This window comes from Pezoporus occidentalis, unplaced genomic scaffold (assembly GCF_034315485.1).
Source record: "Pezoporus occidentalis ecotype Australia unplaced genomic scaffold, CSIRO_AGI_Poc_V1 ctg128, whole genome shotgun sequence".
Classification (NCBI taxonomy): domain Eukaryota; kingdom Metazoa; phylum Chordata; class Aves; order Psittaciformes; family Psittacidae; genus Pezoporus; species Pezoporus occidentalis.
In genome coordinates this window covers 760,598-778,190 of record NW_026913082.1, presented here as the reverse complement: position 1 = coordinate 778,190, position 17,593 = coordinate 760,598, and the positions used below count along the sequence as shown (strand labels likewise).

At 40.5% G+C, this 17,593-nt stretch overlaps 1 protein-coding gene across 9 annotated transcripts in view; it reads right to left on the bottom strand.

Moving 5' to 3' along the window:
* The window catches only part of PDGFA (platelet derived growth factor subunit A), a 54,752-nt gene that overhangs the window by 22,913 nt on the left and 14,246 nt on the right, over nucleotides 1–17,593 (bottom strand). For 5 of the 9 annotated variants that reach the window (XR_009962665.1, XR_009962666.1, XM_062607991.1 and 2 more), the window contains exons 5-6: nucleotides 12,438–12,564; nucleotides 4,386–4,559 (exon numbers count right to left, since the gene is read on the bottom strand). Coding sequence is in view for 5 of the 9 variants with exons in the window: in XM_062607991.1 (XP_062463975.1) it covers nucleotides 4,426–4,559; nucleotides 12,438–12,564 (261 nt within the window). In the remaining 4 variants the exon portion in view is untranslated. Of the gene's footprint in view, nucleotides 1–4,385; nucleotides 4,560–6,314; nucleotides 9,544–9,648; nucleotides 9,763–10,762; nucleotides 10,846–12,437; nucleotides 12,565–17,593 lie in introns of those variants that run through there. The other 4 variants (XR_009962668.1, XR_009962669.1, XM_062607992.1 and 1 more) reach the window with 4 other exon arrangements.

Here is a 17,593-nt window from a genome sequence, read left to right as displayed (position 1 = left end):
ATACAGGAGTCAAGATTATATGATCTGCTTAATTCCCCACCTTTTTAAGGTACTATTTTAAGAAAAGAAACATACTGAAGGAAATAAGGAAGGAAGAGACCTCAGAATGCCCAGAGAAGGCAAGCACTACTATGGGCTTTCTAGTGTAGCTGAGCTTGCTGGTAGAAAGCCACCAAATACTTAAAAGCTTTCCCTCATTCCTATGGAATAGTTTACCGAAAGGCTGCAGACCGGTTCTGAAACTAACATTACTCCAGACAATGCGTAGAGGAAAAGACTAAGTTTAGAGTGTGTTAGCACAGTAGGTTCTTCAGGGCCTCAGTTTAGCAGGGAAACTCAGGTCATGCCTAGTTTTAAGCACGAGTAACTTCAAAGAAACACCTCACATGCCTCAAGCTCAGCTTTCCACCGTCTTGCTGAATCACAACTTAGCGGAATGGAGGGAGCTAATGGGAAACATTTGCACTCACTAACCACAGCTGCAAAGTCCCCAAACCCCTATTAGGTATGCAGACATAGACTAACCATTTTGGATCGGCCAGCAGGCTCTTCACAACAAATGGATACAAGCTGTTAGGCAAGATCTTTTGAAGCATATGTCAGAGAAACATATCCCTGAATAAACAGTGACAATTAGATTTAAAAGCAGTATTTGTGGCAATCGGTAAAGTATGCAAGTTGAGCATTAACTTGCAGGACTCCTACGTGGCCTGTTGAAGAAACCACTCTATCATTTGGGATAAACTGCTTCTGTCATTTTTGCTGTGGAAACCCATTGCAGCCAAGGAGAATTCAGATCCTGAACGCATCTTTGAGTAGCTTCCTGGCTCAAAGGAGACCTCTGAGCAGCTTATTGCACTGTGGACTAGTCTGGACCAAGAAATCTCTTCACTCCCAAGTGCATGAGCACAGACCCCTCAGTGTGCATGGGGATCTTGCTGTTGAGTAGGTACCATGTCTCCTCAACCACACAATGCAGCATGAGACATTCCCCTGCATGAGGGACATGTTGACATCAGGGAAACATCAGCCCTCAAGGAAAAGGGGAAAGGGGGAAACCACAGTGCTTAGTGGCAGCCAGGGATGTATGTCCAGGCAGAACCATTTGAGCATGAGGAGTCATATCTTGGCTTCCCTGAAGTGCTGCAGAATCTCTCCCTCTTTCTCTGGCCCCACACAGCTGGCACAGCTGGGCAAGAGGCTCCAGCAGAACAGGGCCCATAGCAGAAAATCTGGCTTCTTGAAACTTCCCGCGTCTTCAATTTAAACCAGCACCACTTTCATATAGAAAAGACATATAAAGCCAAAGTGCTAAGGAAAAGGTGAAGCACGGCTAGCATAAGTAGGACTCCCCATATCAAATGTTAGGCTGTCCCAGCAGTGAACAGAGCACTTGAAACATCACTGCTGAGAAACACCTACACCAAACAGCGGAAAGAAAACCTAAGGTTAGAGTGCTGCTACGTAGAGAAGGAAGACAGCAGCCACGGTGACATCCCTGGGTCAAAATTAGCCTCTGCAGAACCAAGACAGAGACATTCTGAAGCCAAACGAGGTTTCTTGAAAGTCTTGTAAAAATAAATTAAAATGGGTTGCCCAAATTCCTTACACTGATTAAAAAAAAAATAAAAAAAATAATCATAGCTAGGGATATACAGCAATTCTGGAGGGATCTTGATACTTCACTGAGGTCTACAAGTTTGAGTCCATACCCCAGAGAGAGCTGAGGCTGCTCAGCACTTCATCCACAGGCCCTCTGTGAACAGAGTCTTCTTTCTTGTGGTTAAACAGGGGATAACTTGAATTTATGCCTTGCTTCTCCCCTTGTGAGCAAACAAAACAATTTCTATGAGCAATTCTACCCGCTAATTGCCAAGGAAAAGTCTGGTAACAAATGTTCTGCAGGTCAGAGGCTTCCCTAAACAAAGTTGCTGTTTGCTGTTTTCTAACAGCACATATTCACATCCGGGGACCTCGGCAAATTCCAATGTGGACGAGTCTCTGTGAGAAATTGCTTTTTCAGATTTTCTTGATTTAACTGCTCCAGGAAATGAATCTATTTTTACAACAACACTAAACAGCAAAATACGAAACCATTATCTGCTTCATGGCAAGAGTTTCGGGTCAATTCTCAGGTAACTGTCACCTTCAGTGAGGTCAACTGAGTTGTATCTATTTATGCAAGTTGGCAATCTGGCCAATTATGTAATTGGTTGATCAGTTACTGGAACACAGAGCTACCAGGGCCTAAGGAGTGTCCCACTTTCATACGTCTCAAAGTTCATCCAAGCCCTGATGTATTGATAAGTGAAATATTCAAGTATTATGGTCTGTAAAGATGATCATTAACTGCCAAAAGATTTAAACATGAGCATTTCCTATGAACACCTACTTTGTCTGAATGATCGTTGCATGTACAATCTTTCATAGGTTCTTTTTTCACCTGCCAAATAAACCAGGGTGGGATTTTCAGAAGTATTTAAAATGCTTTTCTTCTACTAATTTGTGATTGTCTTCATAGAATCAAGATGTTTTCAAAAGCCCCAGGGGATTTCAAGTGCTATGGGCTCAATTGCATTTCCGGGTGCTTCTGGTTTTTGCATACTGAACTCAAGAGCTACTCTCATTTTCAAAGATGGACAGTAAAACTAGTCACCTTCATTATGCAAGATCAAAGATAGTACACAGAGGCCAAAGCACCAGGACTGATCTTGAGAAGACGGGTGTGCAACACTTGTTACAACCTTGGCTCCTCATTTTCCTGTTAGAGGGACTACTCCAGCCTTCTTCATATGTGGATTTCTTTCCTGTTGAAGCACACAAGTCAGCCTTTCTTTGTGTATTTTTGTTTAAGGTCCTGGAAGACATTTGGCATGTACGAGTATCAGTCCAAATGAATTTTTGGATGCTGAAAACTCAAACCAAGTCAGATTTGATGGCCTACTAATGAGTCAAATATCATAATGATTTGATTCCCCTCTAAGGGAATAAGTAACACTAGAAGAATGTGACACTGAAATCTTCAGTGACAGAAAATTTATCTCCAGGATGTTACCAGATTTTAACCTATTGATCATGAACAAGGCAAAGAGTTGGCACGTCTTTAGTTTCAGGTTGGGACCTATCTATTCTTGACTTGACACCTAACTGAAAAGCTCGCCAAACGTCACTCATGAGACTACCATAAAGAAAACAAACTTAGTGACAATATCTAAGGAAAACAGTACCTAACCTATGACTTGTTCTTTGATTTACAACTCTGATTGCAGGCCCCACCTCACAGTCATATGCCATGATAATAGGTAGCAGTTCACTGGGAACCAGCCATAACTTTTTACATGTTGTAGTGATTCTCAGCTACTTCAGCACATAATTTAGCCTGATGCAGCAGATAGTTAGAATGACTATGGGTAACATTCCACCACTATAAAAGGAATGACCAAGCTTTTGAACCTGTTAATTTTTTCTCGTAATTCACTCTCCTTTTTTTTTTTCCCCTACACCAAAAGTTGCCAAATTTCACGTGAAATTTGCTCTAATTATTTTTTCACCATCTCAAATTTGTCTGTTATGGGCATGACTTGCAGAGTTTCAAATTATATTCTCTGAGGTACCCAAACAGATAATCTTAAGTGGGCTCACTGGCATTAGCAATCGCAGTCCTGAATCCACCCACACCAAAGAAGTACTTTCCCAAAAAAGAATAAATACATATTTCAAAATGGCAACCTCCACAGAAGGAGAAGAGGGTAGAATTCTCCCAGCCGTTTTTCTAGTTGTATATTCTAGTCTTGTTGCTTCATCTCTAGGGTTGCTTACAAAGTACTTCATCATTCTAAGAGCATGAAGACCCCATCTCACAACTGGAATCCTGTGGCAGGAAGGCACACCCTAATGCATCAACTCTGCTCCATTTGCCTGAGGTCAATGGGATGTTTGTCCGAAGTTACAAGCATGTTTAGGCACCAGTTTGAAGAAGGGCAAACACAGGCACCTCTTAAAGTGCTTTTCCACGTTAGGGCCTGGGAAAAAAAAACAGGATTGGGCCTATGATAAAAACAGTTCCCTTAGGAAATGTTACCCGTACCATAAAAGGAATGAATGACACTCAACTAAAGGGAAGTGCAGTGAAAATTGCCTGCTGAATTTTTGTAAATTCCCATAAAATCTGAGTCTTGATTTGTTCTAAGTGCATAATTTTCACTGTAAGTCACAAAAGGTTGACTCCTTAGAGATGCAGGAAATGACTAGCTTGTGATAGCATAAAAGGCTGCGTAACTGCACGGGCAGAAAGCTGGATTTTCATCAGTCACTACATTCTCTGATGAAACGGCAGTGGTTTTTACCATGTATCCAATGCACAATAATTAGGCAAAATGACTTACCCTCAATCTTTTCAGTATTTAGCTCTAAGGGTGCAAGGATTCATTCTTGGAAAGGGAAGATGGTCGTGTGATTTAGGGCACTGGATGAGCACTCAGATCTGAGTCCTATCCCTGGTTCTGCCATAGCCTTGCTGTGTGACCTTGCACAGTCATTTCTCCATGCCTCGGTCTCGCCTAAAATGGGATAACAATAGTTCTTTATTTCAGAGGAGATATGAGTACAAACCAGTTCAAGGCTGTGCCGCAGAGATGCTACAGCAAGAGCAGCACAGAAAAGCTCAGACACGGAATAATACCTTGCTATTAAAATGCCGGGAAACACACAGTAATTAAATGGAATCATAAATACAAAACATAAGGTGATTTCTGAGGAATGTAACACTGACAGGCTTTTCTCCGATACCTGAAATTCAAGCAAACTTAAGTGGGATTCTTATGGGTTTAAATGATTCTTACTTGACTCTTTTTTCTCAGCTAGCACTAGAAGCTGTGTATTAGAAACACCAAGAAAAATACTTCATTGAAAACCTCCACGTTGTTTGTGTTTTTAAGCAGCCATGATCTCCAGCCCAATAGAGGGTCAGATAAATATTCAGAGTAAGGTTTTCAAAGCCATGGAAGGGGCCTACATACACAATTTCCTTCAATTTACAGTAAAATATGAGCATGCAAATCTGAGGCAGCTTTGAAACTTCATCTTTGGTTTTGGGTACACTTTCAAACTGTAAATCGGTCCACTGGTCTTAATTGCCCTGTCAGATGTCTGGAATAGCTTCAATGCTAGTATTTCAGAGTTACACTGTAGCTGGAATTAGACAGAGCTTTAGGAAGGAGCCTCCAGTAATAAGTCTTTTTCCAAATGTAAAGGTGAATCGTTTTGTCTCCACAAACATGTGTCTAAATAACAGCATTTGTCTTTCATGTGAGGGGCAGTTATGGGCCTGTAGGTCTGGGAGACAGGATCTCAGGGGACATGCCTAGATAAAGCAATTGATTTGGAGATAAACAGATCAAAGGCTGTTCTGTCAGGCAGGAGAGAAGAGATACACGATGAGACAGATCCTAGGAAGGGAAAATCATTTTTGAGCAACAGAAACAGAGGGATGGGGAAGTCAGGCAGAGAATTGCTAGAAAGCAGACCACAGAAAGGCAACATGGACCCGAGGAGGACAGTCAAGAGAACCTCATAGCCGTAATGCCGAAGCCCATTGGAGGGAGGAGACCCATAAGATGCTGTTCCAAGCAGAGTAAAAAGCCTAAGCTCAAAGACACAGAAGTGCTGGAGCTGCCTAGGAACCTCCAGGGCTGGAGAAGAGCAACTGCCTGTAGTCACGGAGCACTGTCTAATAAAGCAGATGCCAAGCAGGATGGAGGACAGGAGAAAAGGAAAGCAAATTGGCACGTAATCCTAGATTTCACTCAACAAAAGCAACTGAAGGGCTCTGGAAAGATGAAGCACAGCATTAGGTGTAATGGATCAACTAGAGAATCAGTGACCATGCACCATAACACCAAGATTGTTTTCGGGCAGTCCTCTACACATACACTTTCTGACCAGAAAATACTTCAAAAAAGATTAAATGAGACCAACAACTTCTGAATCTCTGGGCAGAGGAAGTGACTGCAGAATGTGAAACAGAAATGTTTTATTCCCAAATCTCTCCCTAGTACGTGCAAGGACAAAAGCGACAAGGTGTTAAAAGGACTGCATGGAAATGTGACCTACAACAACTACCATCTTCAGCTCCTTCATTAAGCCCCCTGCTAGTCCCCCATCCCAAAATCACAGAGCGCTCAATCAGGTATCTATCTGGAAGCTCCAATTGTTCACCCCCTTCCCTGTAACACTCCAAATACAGCACTTTAGAAGTCCATATGGAGTCTCCCTCCAATACACAGCGGAAGAAGATATGACACAGCATTCACAAATGCACAGAGAACTGTTTAATTTACAGCCACAATGGTGAAACAAACCATTTCAAAGCTTGGACATTCAAAGTTAAGTCTGACACTCATTCTTATATTCACTTATTGTGCTTAAGTATTAGAGAACACAGGATTACATTAACCGTACACAACAATCTGAGATCCCTGCAGGACCAAGCAGCGAAAAGGGATGAGCAAGAATGAGGGACCAGCCCCTCAAGTGGTGTAAGCTGGTACAGCTCCATTGCAGGAAATGGAGTGATGGTGATTTACACCAGCTGAGGATATGGCCCTTGAAATGTCCAACTTAACTTTGAATTAATGTCTCCTGTGTCACAATCTTTAACATGACTCTTCCTTCTGGTTGTATCTGCCACTTTGAAGAAGAAGGACTGATACCATAGCCTGTAACGTTTGAAAGGCTGGCAGGTTATATCCCAGCTGGGCTATAGTAAGTGATGCTCACGTCATGACACTACTCCTCATATTTTAAAAACCATGGACTGGATCCTCATCTGATGTAAATTAGCTTAGGGGCGGCTGAAGTCAAAAATATTTGCCAATTTATACTAGCTGAGAACATAGCCCTGAGATTTTTGGTTACTGCTGCACACCGTATAAACACTGTGCTTGAGAACAAAGACTCATGTGCATTTTGTTCCTGGTAACAAAATCAACTTGAGACTACAAGTCTCAAATAAATGACTACTAGAAAAGACTCCATTCAGTCTTCACTCTCTTCTGGTTTTCTGAATTTGGCATAACGCATTTATTTGCTGGCACCAACAAAATGCATGCCTCTCAGCTGGCTTTTTTTCCAAGACTTTACTGTGGGGCCAGACTCACTCGTGATGTACATCAGGAGAGCTCCATTATACTCAACGGAGTTACTCCAGGGAAGCTGGCTCGCAGATCTGAACGTAACCTTCTTATGCCAGCGCAACCACAGGACTCTCAAGAAGTTGCTTTGCAAATTATTCCACTGAAGTGACTTCTGACATCCTTTCATACCTGCACAGTGTCTGAGTGGGTCACATAATGCCTTTCATCTACATGATTTTAATGGATATATGTTTTTTTTTTTTCATTAGATATCTTTTAGACAAAAAAGGAACGGAGCAACATTATTGGCATCCCACTGAAACATAAATATATAAATTACATTTTATACACTTTTTTTTAAACGCAGACACATACATTCATGTGCATAACATTGTGAACAGTACACTTAGTGGAAAACAAGCACAGACAATCTTAGTTAAATGTACTTCCAGTTTTGGTGCTCAACAAATACACTGGGAAAATGATCACAAAATAGAATGGTGACTAAATCTATCTCTGCATTAGCATCTGAAGCCAATGACTCGTTAGCCAACGCTGCTTTGTTTGGTTGAAATTGGACATAGCTACGGGAAGAGGAGGGGAATGTTTGAACTCTATTTAAAGAAAATGAAAGGTTAAAAATCTCTCTTGTTTTTTAAGGTTCTGCAGTTCATTCATGTTTGAAGATATTTTTCATTAGAGTGGAAACAGTCTTTGAGACAAACTTTTTTGTCGTTCCAAACTAAGAAAACTCTTTCATCTCTTTGTAGATGTTTCACAAATAAGAAGAATCCAGTAGTTCATTTTACATACCCAATGTGATAGTCTAAATAAAACAAAGGGTACATAATCCAAACTGCTGGGCTGGGGCAGTGATTTTGGCCAAGTGAGTAGCCATGTCATACCTGGCACAGCCCTACATTTCCAAAGCAGTACAGAAGGATTCAGCCATGTGGCTCCCACTGCAATCCATGGGGAACTGAACATTTAATCCTTTGGCACTTTGAAAACATAGGAGCTGGTGCCAGAGTATTTTATCTGCCCTGCTATAGTTAAAATAGATTTTGATGTTATAATTTGGGCTATTCTACTACAAAAATATGACCACAAAATGCTTTTTTTTTTCTTTTTTTCTTTTTTTTTTTTTTGGTTCAAGAAAACATAGCAGGCTTTCTCAGGTATATAAAACTGTTAATTTTTAGATAAAAATACAAACTTCACCTTTACAAAAACACATATTTCTGTTGAATACACATAAAGCATAACATTATTACCAAAAATAAAGAATTTTAGGTTTTGTTCAAATATTTGCAGCAAGGTAGTTCCCATGCCACCATGACATTATACAATGCAGATACAAGAATTTGTACATTTCACACAGCTCCAACATGTGAAATAAAAGTATCTGTATACTGATAAGAATGACAATTGCTAACACAATATCACTAGTAGGCAACTGGCATAAGTCTTAAAAGAAAAAAAAGAAAAAAAAGGATTTTTGCATGGATATCCTATGATTTGTTTACGCACATCTCTCTTTTTTCTCTTTTTTTTTCTTTTTATGTAATGCTTTAAATTACGGGGGAGGTTGGGGAACATAAACCAAGAAACGCCTAGAAAATTATGCATAGGTATACCATTTTTATTTTAATACATCTCATTAGTTTGCATCCCACTAGGAGAAATACCATAATGTTTTGTGTTCTGCTTATTGTTATACCAGTCTTTTATATGTGTTATTGGCAAATGTAGTCCAAGAGATAATAAAAAGCTAGGCAAAGAGTAAAAAGAAAACTTAATAATCACTTTATGGTGTAAAAAAAAAAAAAAAAAAAAATCCACTTAAGGCTCCCCAGAAGGTTTTTCTCTGTATAGACTTTTAAAACACCACCAAGCAAGGATGTATTGTTCTATAGTGTTTGCGTGGCATTTGATCATTTCATACATTCCTGCTTTTTTTGTGCCTGAAGTCCACCAGTGTCCATCCATCTTCATCAAGAACGCAGGCACATTTCTTGACGTAAAGCACCGTTGACTGCTCTGACAGAAATCCACTATTCACTTAGATTTTTGTCATGTTTTTGAGTACTTTTGGTATCCTCCATTCATTCAACTGTCTCTTTTTCTTTTCTGTTTTTCTTTTTTTTTTTTTTGTTTTTCTTTTTTGGACAGGGAAGCTTCCTATTGTTTCACAGAGTGCTACAATACTTGCTTTGATGTCACATTAAACAAATGTACATTGTCTCTTTGTTCTCATTAAGTGTTCTTTTGAGCCAGTTTTTTCACACAGGAGAACAAATAAAGTATACAGTCAATAAGCACCATACATAGTAGGTTCAGGAATGTAACAAACCATGTACATCCATGTCCCAGAGAGAAGTTTTTTTCCTAGCTTATTTTCACCTTACATCTGCAGGAGAGAAAAAAGATACAATAACTCTATGATTAGAATCAAAGGTCCTATCCTCTAAGTAGATGACTTTAAAAAAACTGTTCTGCATGAAGAGTCACTAACCTGGGACAAGAAGTTCTAAATGCTGTTTTGATTGAGTTTACATGCTCACTTTTAAAGTTGAATTTTAGAAAATCTTTGCTTCTATCATACTACTCCAAATAAATACCTGTTAATCTGAAACAGGATATCAAGTTTAGCATTCTTTAGAAACGATACGTGAGTATAAACGAAAACTCGCCATTGGGAGTTTATGTGCAAAAATAGATGCTTGAAATTAAATTCACCATCATCCAGGCGTTAGGCACATACACCGCAAAATCCAAATCATTCCCACTCCAAATACTAGAATAAATTGCAAGTGCTGCAGTTTATGTAATTTCAAGTCATTAAGAAATGGAAATTACATATTTAATTTGGAATGTGTATTGCCATAATCATACATTGCTATATGCTGGCCAAAGGATTTCAGTCAATTTTGCATTGAGAGGGTTTTAGCTTTTCACTACGCTGAAAACCTCATGAATTTTGATGACTGACTGTCATCATCGTACTGAGACTGAACAGACCAAAGAAAAAAAGATCTTAATTTTCTGGTGTAAGTAACACAGGGTTCTACAACACAAGAAAAAAAAATGGCATTTCTAAGCATCTTCCTTGTCAGATAGGCAGATCATCAGACCGTTTGAGGTGCATGTACAATCAATCCCAGTTCATGCCAAAACATGGGTTTGATGGTCATGCATAAAATAGCGTTTGCTGTATGTACACGCAATCTTTTACAGCCAATGACTGGAAACACAGCAATCTGTAACCTGGAAATTCATTCATGCATTATTATGTGATGCTTTGACCTCAGAAATCAATAATAATGAAACAAAAGCAGAGGCAATGGAACTTGAGATTTCAGAAGCTGAGGAATTAGCACCCTCCAAAAAAAAAGAACAAAAAAGGCAAGAAAAGGAAGTAGCTGAAGAATGTAAGATGCTGATGGTGATGTGGAGCTTAAAGGGAAAATACCAGCAGGTAGAATCATCAAAGCCAATCAAATCTAATCTCTTTGCAGCCTTGAGGTAGCAAGTGTCAAGATTCTGAACAGTGATTAATCTGAAGTGATGATATTTGATTAAGTTTTCCAGTACTTGTGCTATTAGGGTGTTCAGCATATAGGTCCTACCTGAATATCAAATAGTTCCAGTAGGTTTTATGTTGGATTTAACTTTTTTCGTTTCCGTTTTTTACCTGATTCCCTAGGCCTTCCTGTTAACATAAGGGCAGGGCTGGTAAAAAGCCCTAAGGTAATGCATTTCGTTGAACACTGAAGTAATACTCAAACCGTTTACATTTCAAAGAAATCTCATTATTCTTTGCATTAAAGTAATAACTTTATAACGCCTGATTTGACATTCCGTTTACAAAGTAATTATACAAAAGTAAAGAAATAATAAACGAAGCTGGCATTGCATACGTCATTTCCAAGATCCATCTATAATTACTGTTACCATGCAGTATTCAACATTTGCTTTCAGCTCTGTAGTTAAGCTATTTTCAGCTCACCATCCACTTGCTGGTGCAAGTTTTGTTCCTATCAGTAATTAAATCCTAGAAATATATATTCCTCCATGGCAATTCTACCCCATTTTTCACATACATCAAAAAGAAAAGTTTTCATTTTAGAATCTTAACTGCTTAGTCTTTGGCAATTAAAGACATTTTGGAAAACTGAAATTGATCCAATGAAACTTTTTTCCAAATGGAAGGCACAGAAAAAATATCAACCCATACACACATAAAAACCATTTAAAACGGGGGGGTTGTCTACTCATAACTCAACCTAGTTTCAGCTAAAACACTCAGCTCAGGTTATAAATTGATATTCAATGAAATCACAGCAGAGGCCTAACTTTGCTCTTCTACAAATTCTAGTTCTTCTTCTCTGTACACAGCAACTGAAGTTAACATTTGCTTAGATCAGATTTATATCTCCATGCTGGATGGAGACGGACAGAAAACCCTTCCTTACCTAGACACCTTTAGGTAGCTTTCCTCCTAAATTTACCTGCTTTTCACTGACTAATTTTGAGCTGGGTCTACTGAACCCTTAAATTCCCAGCAGAGGTGGCAAAACGAGCTTTTGAGGCTGCCTTCAACCTAAATCAGGAGAAAGGGAGGTGCCCTTTCTACTGCAGTGGGCTTCCTGCATATGTGTCAAATTCTGCGCTGATTACACCTTAGTAAAAGGATCTGAGTTTTAGGTGGTTTTATGAGAGATTGAAAGTAAATCTTTCTCCCCATAAATCTTTCCCCATGGCAACTTAAATGTTGTCTTGGCACAGCAAACTTAGGTTTAACTTGACAAGTGACAATAGATTCTTGACTATGTTAGTAAGAAAACAACAGGAATGGGCAGTGTTGTTTCAAAACTCCTTACTCTTGAATACTGAACGTATTCCTAAGCCCTTTACATTCATTTCATTAATATTTTCCCCAATGTACAGTAAATCTCAGCCTTAGCCCTGTCTCCACAATGCCTAAAGAAATTAGGCAACAGAGTTCACCAGTAACTGCAACATGACAAACTTTAACTTAGTTAAACAAGACCTGAATACCATTGGGCATTTACATATATTTAAAAGCTAGCCTAATGAGAAGTGATATGCTTTACACTTCAAATCCAACCTCTTCGTACAGCACAAACTGTCCCTAATTTTGCATCTTCAACACACTGAGTAGCAGCTGGGAGCCTCTCTACTGTGTTCACTGGAAGCAAAGTTTGCTTTACATTCTTTACTAATATAAAAATAAGCACCATATGAAATCAGCATTAATGCAAAAATAAAAGGAAAACATACCAGTTTCTTCTTCTCTATAATCTGAATTAGTATTTGATGATGTACAGGTGCATTCCATATGCTCTTCTAATCTCACCAGAACTTCTTTTAATTTTGGCTTTTTTCTAACATATTCCACTTTTGCCACCTATAAAATACGATGAGGTACGTACTGAGACACATTAACATAGTTATAGTTCAGAACTGAAGACAGATAACAATATACCTCTATTTTTTAATGCAGCCAAACTCATATAACATGTTAGCATACTAATCATCTTTTATCTTAATTGTGCATCGTGTAACTATTTATTGCACAGACTATTTGTTTATTCAGGTTCAGCAGTTTGAAACAATTTTCTTTTCCCCCAAGAGATAAACCAATTTCCCAGTCATTTTAGTTTGAAGTTTGAAGCAAGTCAGTTTTAACATGTATCACAATAAAACTTCTATATAGATTCAAATCAGTGGTTGCTCTTGCAGACCATCCCGTTTTGGCATGATCTTCGGTACACGTTGACCACTGAAGGCTTACAGTGAAGTCATTAGGTTAGTTTGTAATGCATTTTACAGTTTACAAATTGATGTCTCCAGAGGCCCTTGAAAATAAAGTGCTCATCTCTGCAGAACCACGATCTGAATCAGCTCAGAAAGCAGCAGTCTCAATCTTACTCCCTGCAATGACCTGGGACTAGGTTACAAGAGCTCACATGCACTGTTTTTAGGTTCAAGGGAGCTACCACTTGCAAACCGGATCCAACCTTCGGTTTTATTGCGGATAGCTGGCCGGTATGCTATTTCTCTCCAGTACATCCAATTGCTTCCAGCTGCACTGCTCCACTTTGGGCCGAAAAACTGGCAGTCTTAAGAAAAAATGGTCTGGAGGGCAAGGGGAGGTTGAAGGAAAGAGCATGCTGGAGAAGTTCTGTCTACATGCAGGTCTCTCACCTGAAAGGAACCAGTGCAAAAGAGAAGGACATTGGGATGGGGAGATATGGAACATCCTAACCAACCTGGTGTCAGAAGACAGGAGAAGAAGAACAGCACAGGGGGCAGGAACACTGCTGTGCTGGGGTGCTGGAACGGGTTGTGAGATGCTGGGCACTGACTTTTGCTAAGTGTAACAGGTATGATGATCATGGCCATACAAGGGAATAGGGCATAAGATGGGGCAAAGAGAGTGTGAAACAGTATGTAAGGGGTCCAATGTTTAGTTTACAATTGTGTTAAACACTGCATGAATACTGCTTGAAATGGAAATCACCAAAATGAAATCATGGCATCTCAGTTCTAAAAGGGGGCTGCACTGTAGCTGTCCCAGGGAGCAAGACGACTGCATAGTATAGGTATGCACTATGAATAAGATAAGACAGCAAAAGAGAAGGACAAGAAAGGATGGTTGTCTCTACAACAGCTACATGACAAAGACATAAAGTCTGATCCAACCAAAAAGCTCCAGTTACTAACAAATAAAGTATCCACAATTACACCAGACTCTCCTGGTAATGGTGTTTCTCTGGTGGGGATTTCATGCTCCAAATCAGTCTTCATACTATGAAAATTATTCCCTGGCCCTCCCAAAACTGGAATAACAGAGTCACAAAATGAGAGCGGTGGCTGGAAAAACTATCACATTCCCAGTTCCCAGAACACTTCTGGCTCTGTGAATACGAACTACCAAGGGCCGCTGAATGACAGTAACAGAAGCTAGAGAAAAAAGCCTGGACTTATTAAAGTCAATGGGAGATCTGCCATTGCTTCCACAGAGCAAGGAGTTCAGATCCACATCTTAGTCACCACCTCTTGTGTCAATAGGATCTGGAGACAATTTTCATTTACCCAGCAAACAAAAGTTGCAGAGACAGATGCAATAACTGAAGTGTCCACGGTAAAAAGTACCTTCCAAAACTGTCAGATCTCCATATAACCAGATTAAAAGCTGGCCGCGACACACCAGAATGCTTTTGCTGAAAGACTAGCTATGGGTTTGAGCAGTATGTTTCAAAATCTCCGATCACAACTCAATTCCATCGAGCCTTTGAACGTAAAGATTTGAAAACGTATTTTACAACTGAGTCATCTGGCATCAAAGGATGACTCATCCTTAAAATTTACAAAAACAAACAGTAATTAAGACACCTCCATCATCAGAGACAAAGAAAGAGACCCAGCAGTCATGAAACAGCTTTCAGATCTGCTCTGCTTATTACAGCTGTTAGAATAAACCAGTCTTACTGAAAATTATATGCAACAAAAATAAACTGTAATCAAGCTTTCTAAAAGTCTGTCCTGGTTTTGCTTGGTTTTCCAAACTGTGGCAATCTGGTATTAAACAACAGTTTAAAAAAAATACATACATACTTTGAAGAATATGATCATAATGTATTTAGGTACCAGTTTAAAAAGCGGGGTTTACTGTAATGTAGCTAAAAATTCTGCATACTTTCCACTGCCCTACTTCATGCTACACAAGTTAAAGAAATGTCATTCTGCAAGATGCTGAAAATACTCAAAATGAAGCAGCACAAATGAGGTAAGTTGCTGGGCTTGGGTCATCTATTAACACCTGCTGCCACACAGGATGATAATCTGAAGTGATGAAGGTTGCAGGTCGGATTTTCAGTGGGTATAAACAGGGGTATCTATACTAGCAACACGGGATTTGGCCCTACGCTAGCATCTTTTTTCTTTGTATTTTCCATCCTGGTGTTTATTTTGCCCCGTTGCTCTCATGTGCATGGTCGACGGTCTGCGATGGTCAGTCCTCAACAAACCAAGATCAGCTTCTTTCATTTGTCTCTAATGCAACAGAACTAAAAATCCTCAAATCCTCCCAACCCCAAAAATATCACTATATGAAAACTCTCAAGGAGAAAGACAGTGAAATAACCAACTAGTTTAGTTAAATGGTGTACAATCAGTGGCATCATACTTGCATCACTGTCGACTCTAAGTATTATCGTGCGGTATGGTGTGGTGGCTAAGTGAAAGTGAGAATAAAATCCAATAGCCTAATGGGAAGCATTATGGGAACACCTCTTCTAGATCTTCTCCAGGAGAGATGAAATCAGGGAGTAGCAGCAGGAAAAAAACAAGACGGTAAGGAAAAATGACCAAAACACCTCTAGCACAAAGCCAGAATTTATCATGGGCAGGAACTTGCAAGAGAAGTCTCAGCACAGAAGATTCCTCATAACGGCAAAACTCGTGGCTGATAGCTAAATACAGGATGGGAAATCAAATCAAAAAGCAACTGAATAATGGTCCTTTTTGGAAACATCTATTTCTTCTGTATTAAGATAAAACCCATGCTGACACAATGGAAGGAAAAACCTTTCACCTTGCAACTGCGATCTTTACAGCCCTTAGATTTGTGAGTAAGACATAAGTCAACAGGGCTTAAAGGCACCAGAAGGACTAAGCAGGGATAAGGGATCCTGTGAGACCTGGCAAGCCACCGGAGGCACGGCTGCAGGCAGGAGACACAGGACTGGCGCCGGGCCTTCCAGGACACTCCTCACCAGCTGTGCATGCCTGGGAAGCAGGGGAGTCCACCCGCCACTGAGCCTGGCAGCCACCCATCCTAATATACCCATTAAAAACATTTACAGGGCACTCCTTTGGCAAAACCCCTACATCAGGAAAGCCTCATGCACAGATTGTTAGGGTGGGGTAGGGAGATCTTCCCCTGCAGGGGTGCTCTTTCCCATCAGCACCTCACACAGCCCAGCAACAAGCCATGGCTCTGCCTGCACCAGGGGCAGGGAGAAGCCCCATCACAGCTCCCCCATACCAGGAGCCACCTCATGGGGAATGTGGCAGTGCCTCAGCCAGGGCTCAGCCTGAGGAAGGGTCAGGGGGCTCATCACTGCTCTCCATAGTGGGGGAATGGCTGGTGTGGGGTCTCTATACTCTCTCCTTGAGCAGGAGCAGCTAGACCTGCAATGACAGAGTACCTCTCACACTCTGAGGGCACCTCTCTGCTTTTCCGTCTTGTCAGGGTTTCCCTTGTTTCTCCCATTCTTAAGCTGACCTCTGATACCTGTCAGCAGGTCCCACCAACTGGCAGTAATGTCCTGTTGAGTGCTGTTTTTCCTAATGGCAGAACCAGTCACTGAAGAAATACCTGCTTACATACAGCCGTTTTACCTACAATCTGTTCTGCAAGGCTTTTTTAACCTCTCCAGAGACTGGGCAGCCCTGCTGAACAACTCATCTCTAATTTCAGCAGTTTTCCATCTCTCTTTGGAACCTCTCCGAACAACTCCCAGGTGACAGCTGAGGAGCTGCTCCTGCATTCCCTCCTTTACAGCTCCTTTGCTCTGAGTCTTTGCCTCATATTGATTTACTGCAAGAATACACCACGTTAAATACCCCCAAAGCAGCTCAACACTGACTATTCAGAAATGGATAAAGCTGGTATGGCTATGGCTAAAGGCCAAGCAGAAGGCAAAGTTGAGGTAGATGGAGTGACTCAGTTCTTGTTTCTTAGCTTGGAAACGAGCATTGCTGCAACAACCACAATATTCAGCTTGGCTATTCAAAATCAGCAGGATAGGCAGGATTTGCTGTATAATATTAACTGGTTTTTGCTGCTGTGACCAGAAACATCAAGAGCATCATGCTCAACATTATGAGAAACCTCTTGGGAAGACTCGGTTCAGAACCCACCCAAGTAAACTGTGGTCTGGTACTCGGTAAACACTTGATCTCACTGTGCAGAAGCAACAGAATCTGCAGAAGTTACTGAAATGCTTTTGCAGACAGGGAAGAAATATCATCTCTGTACCAGACAGCAACACCCCTAATTCACCAGTCCTTGTCACCACTACTCTATCAGAAGAGAAATGCAGTACTTCCCTTCCTATCAAAGAGCAACTCCCAGCCAGCCTTTCCATTTCCTTCTGATTTTTGCAGTGTGGTGTAGGTACAGCCTGATGAACAGAGAAGCCTTTAGGACCAGGAGCCTGTGCTCTCATGGGCTCATTCTGGTACTGTGCAGTGCAAACCTACCTTTTACTAACCCACCCCATGAAAGGGAAACCTTAAAGGACTCATTCCAGGGATGCTGTTCCACCAACACCCCTGGCTTAGAGCCACCATACAGATCTAATTCCAGAAGCCCATTAATGGTACTTCACTGACTAAAGCTACCTGAAGGCAAAGTAAGGACATCC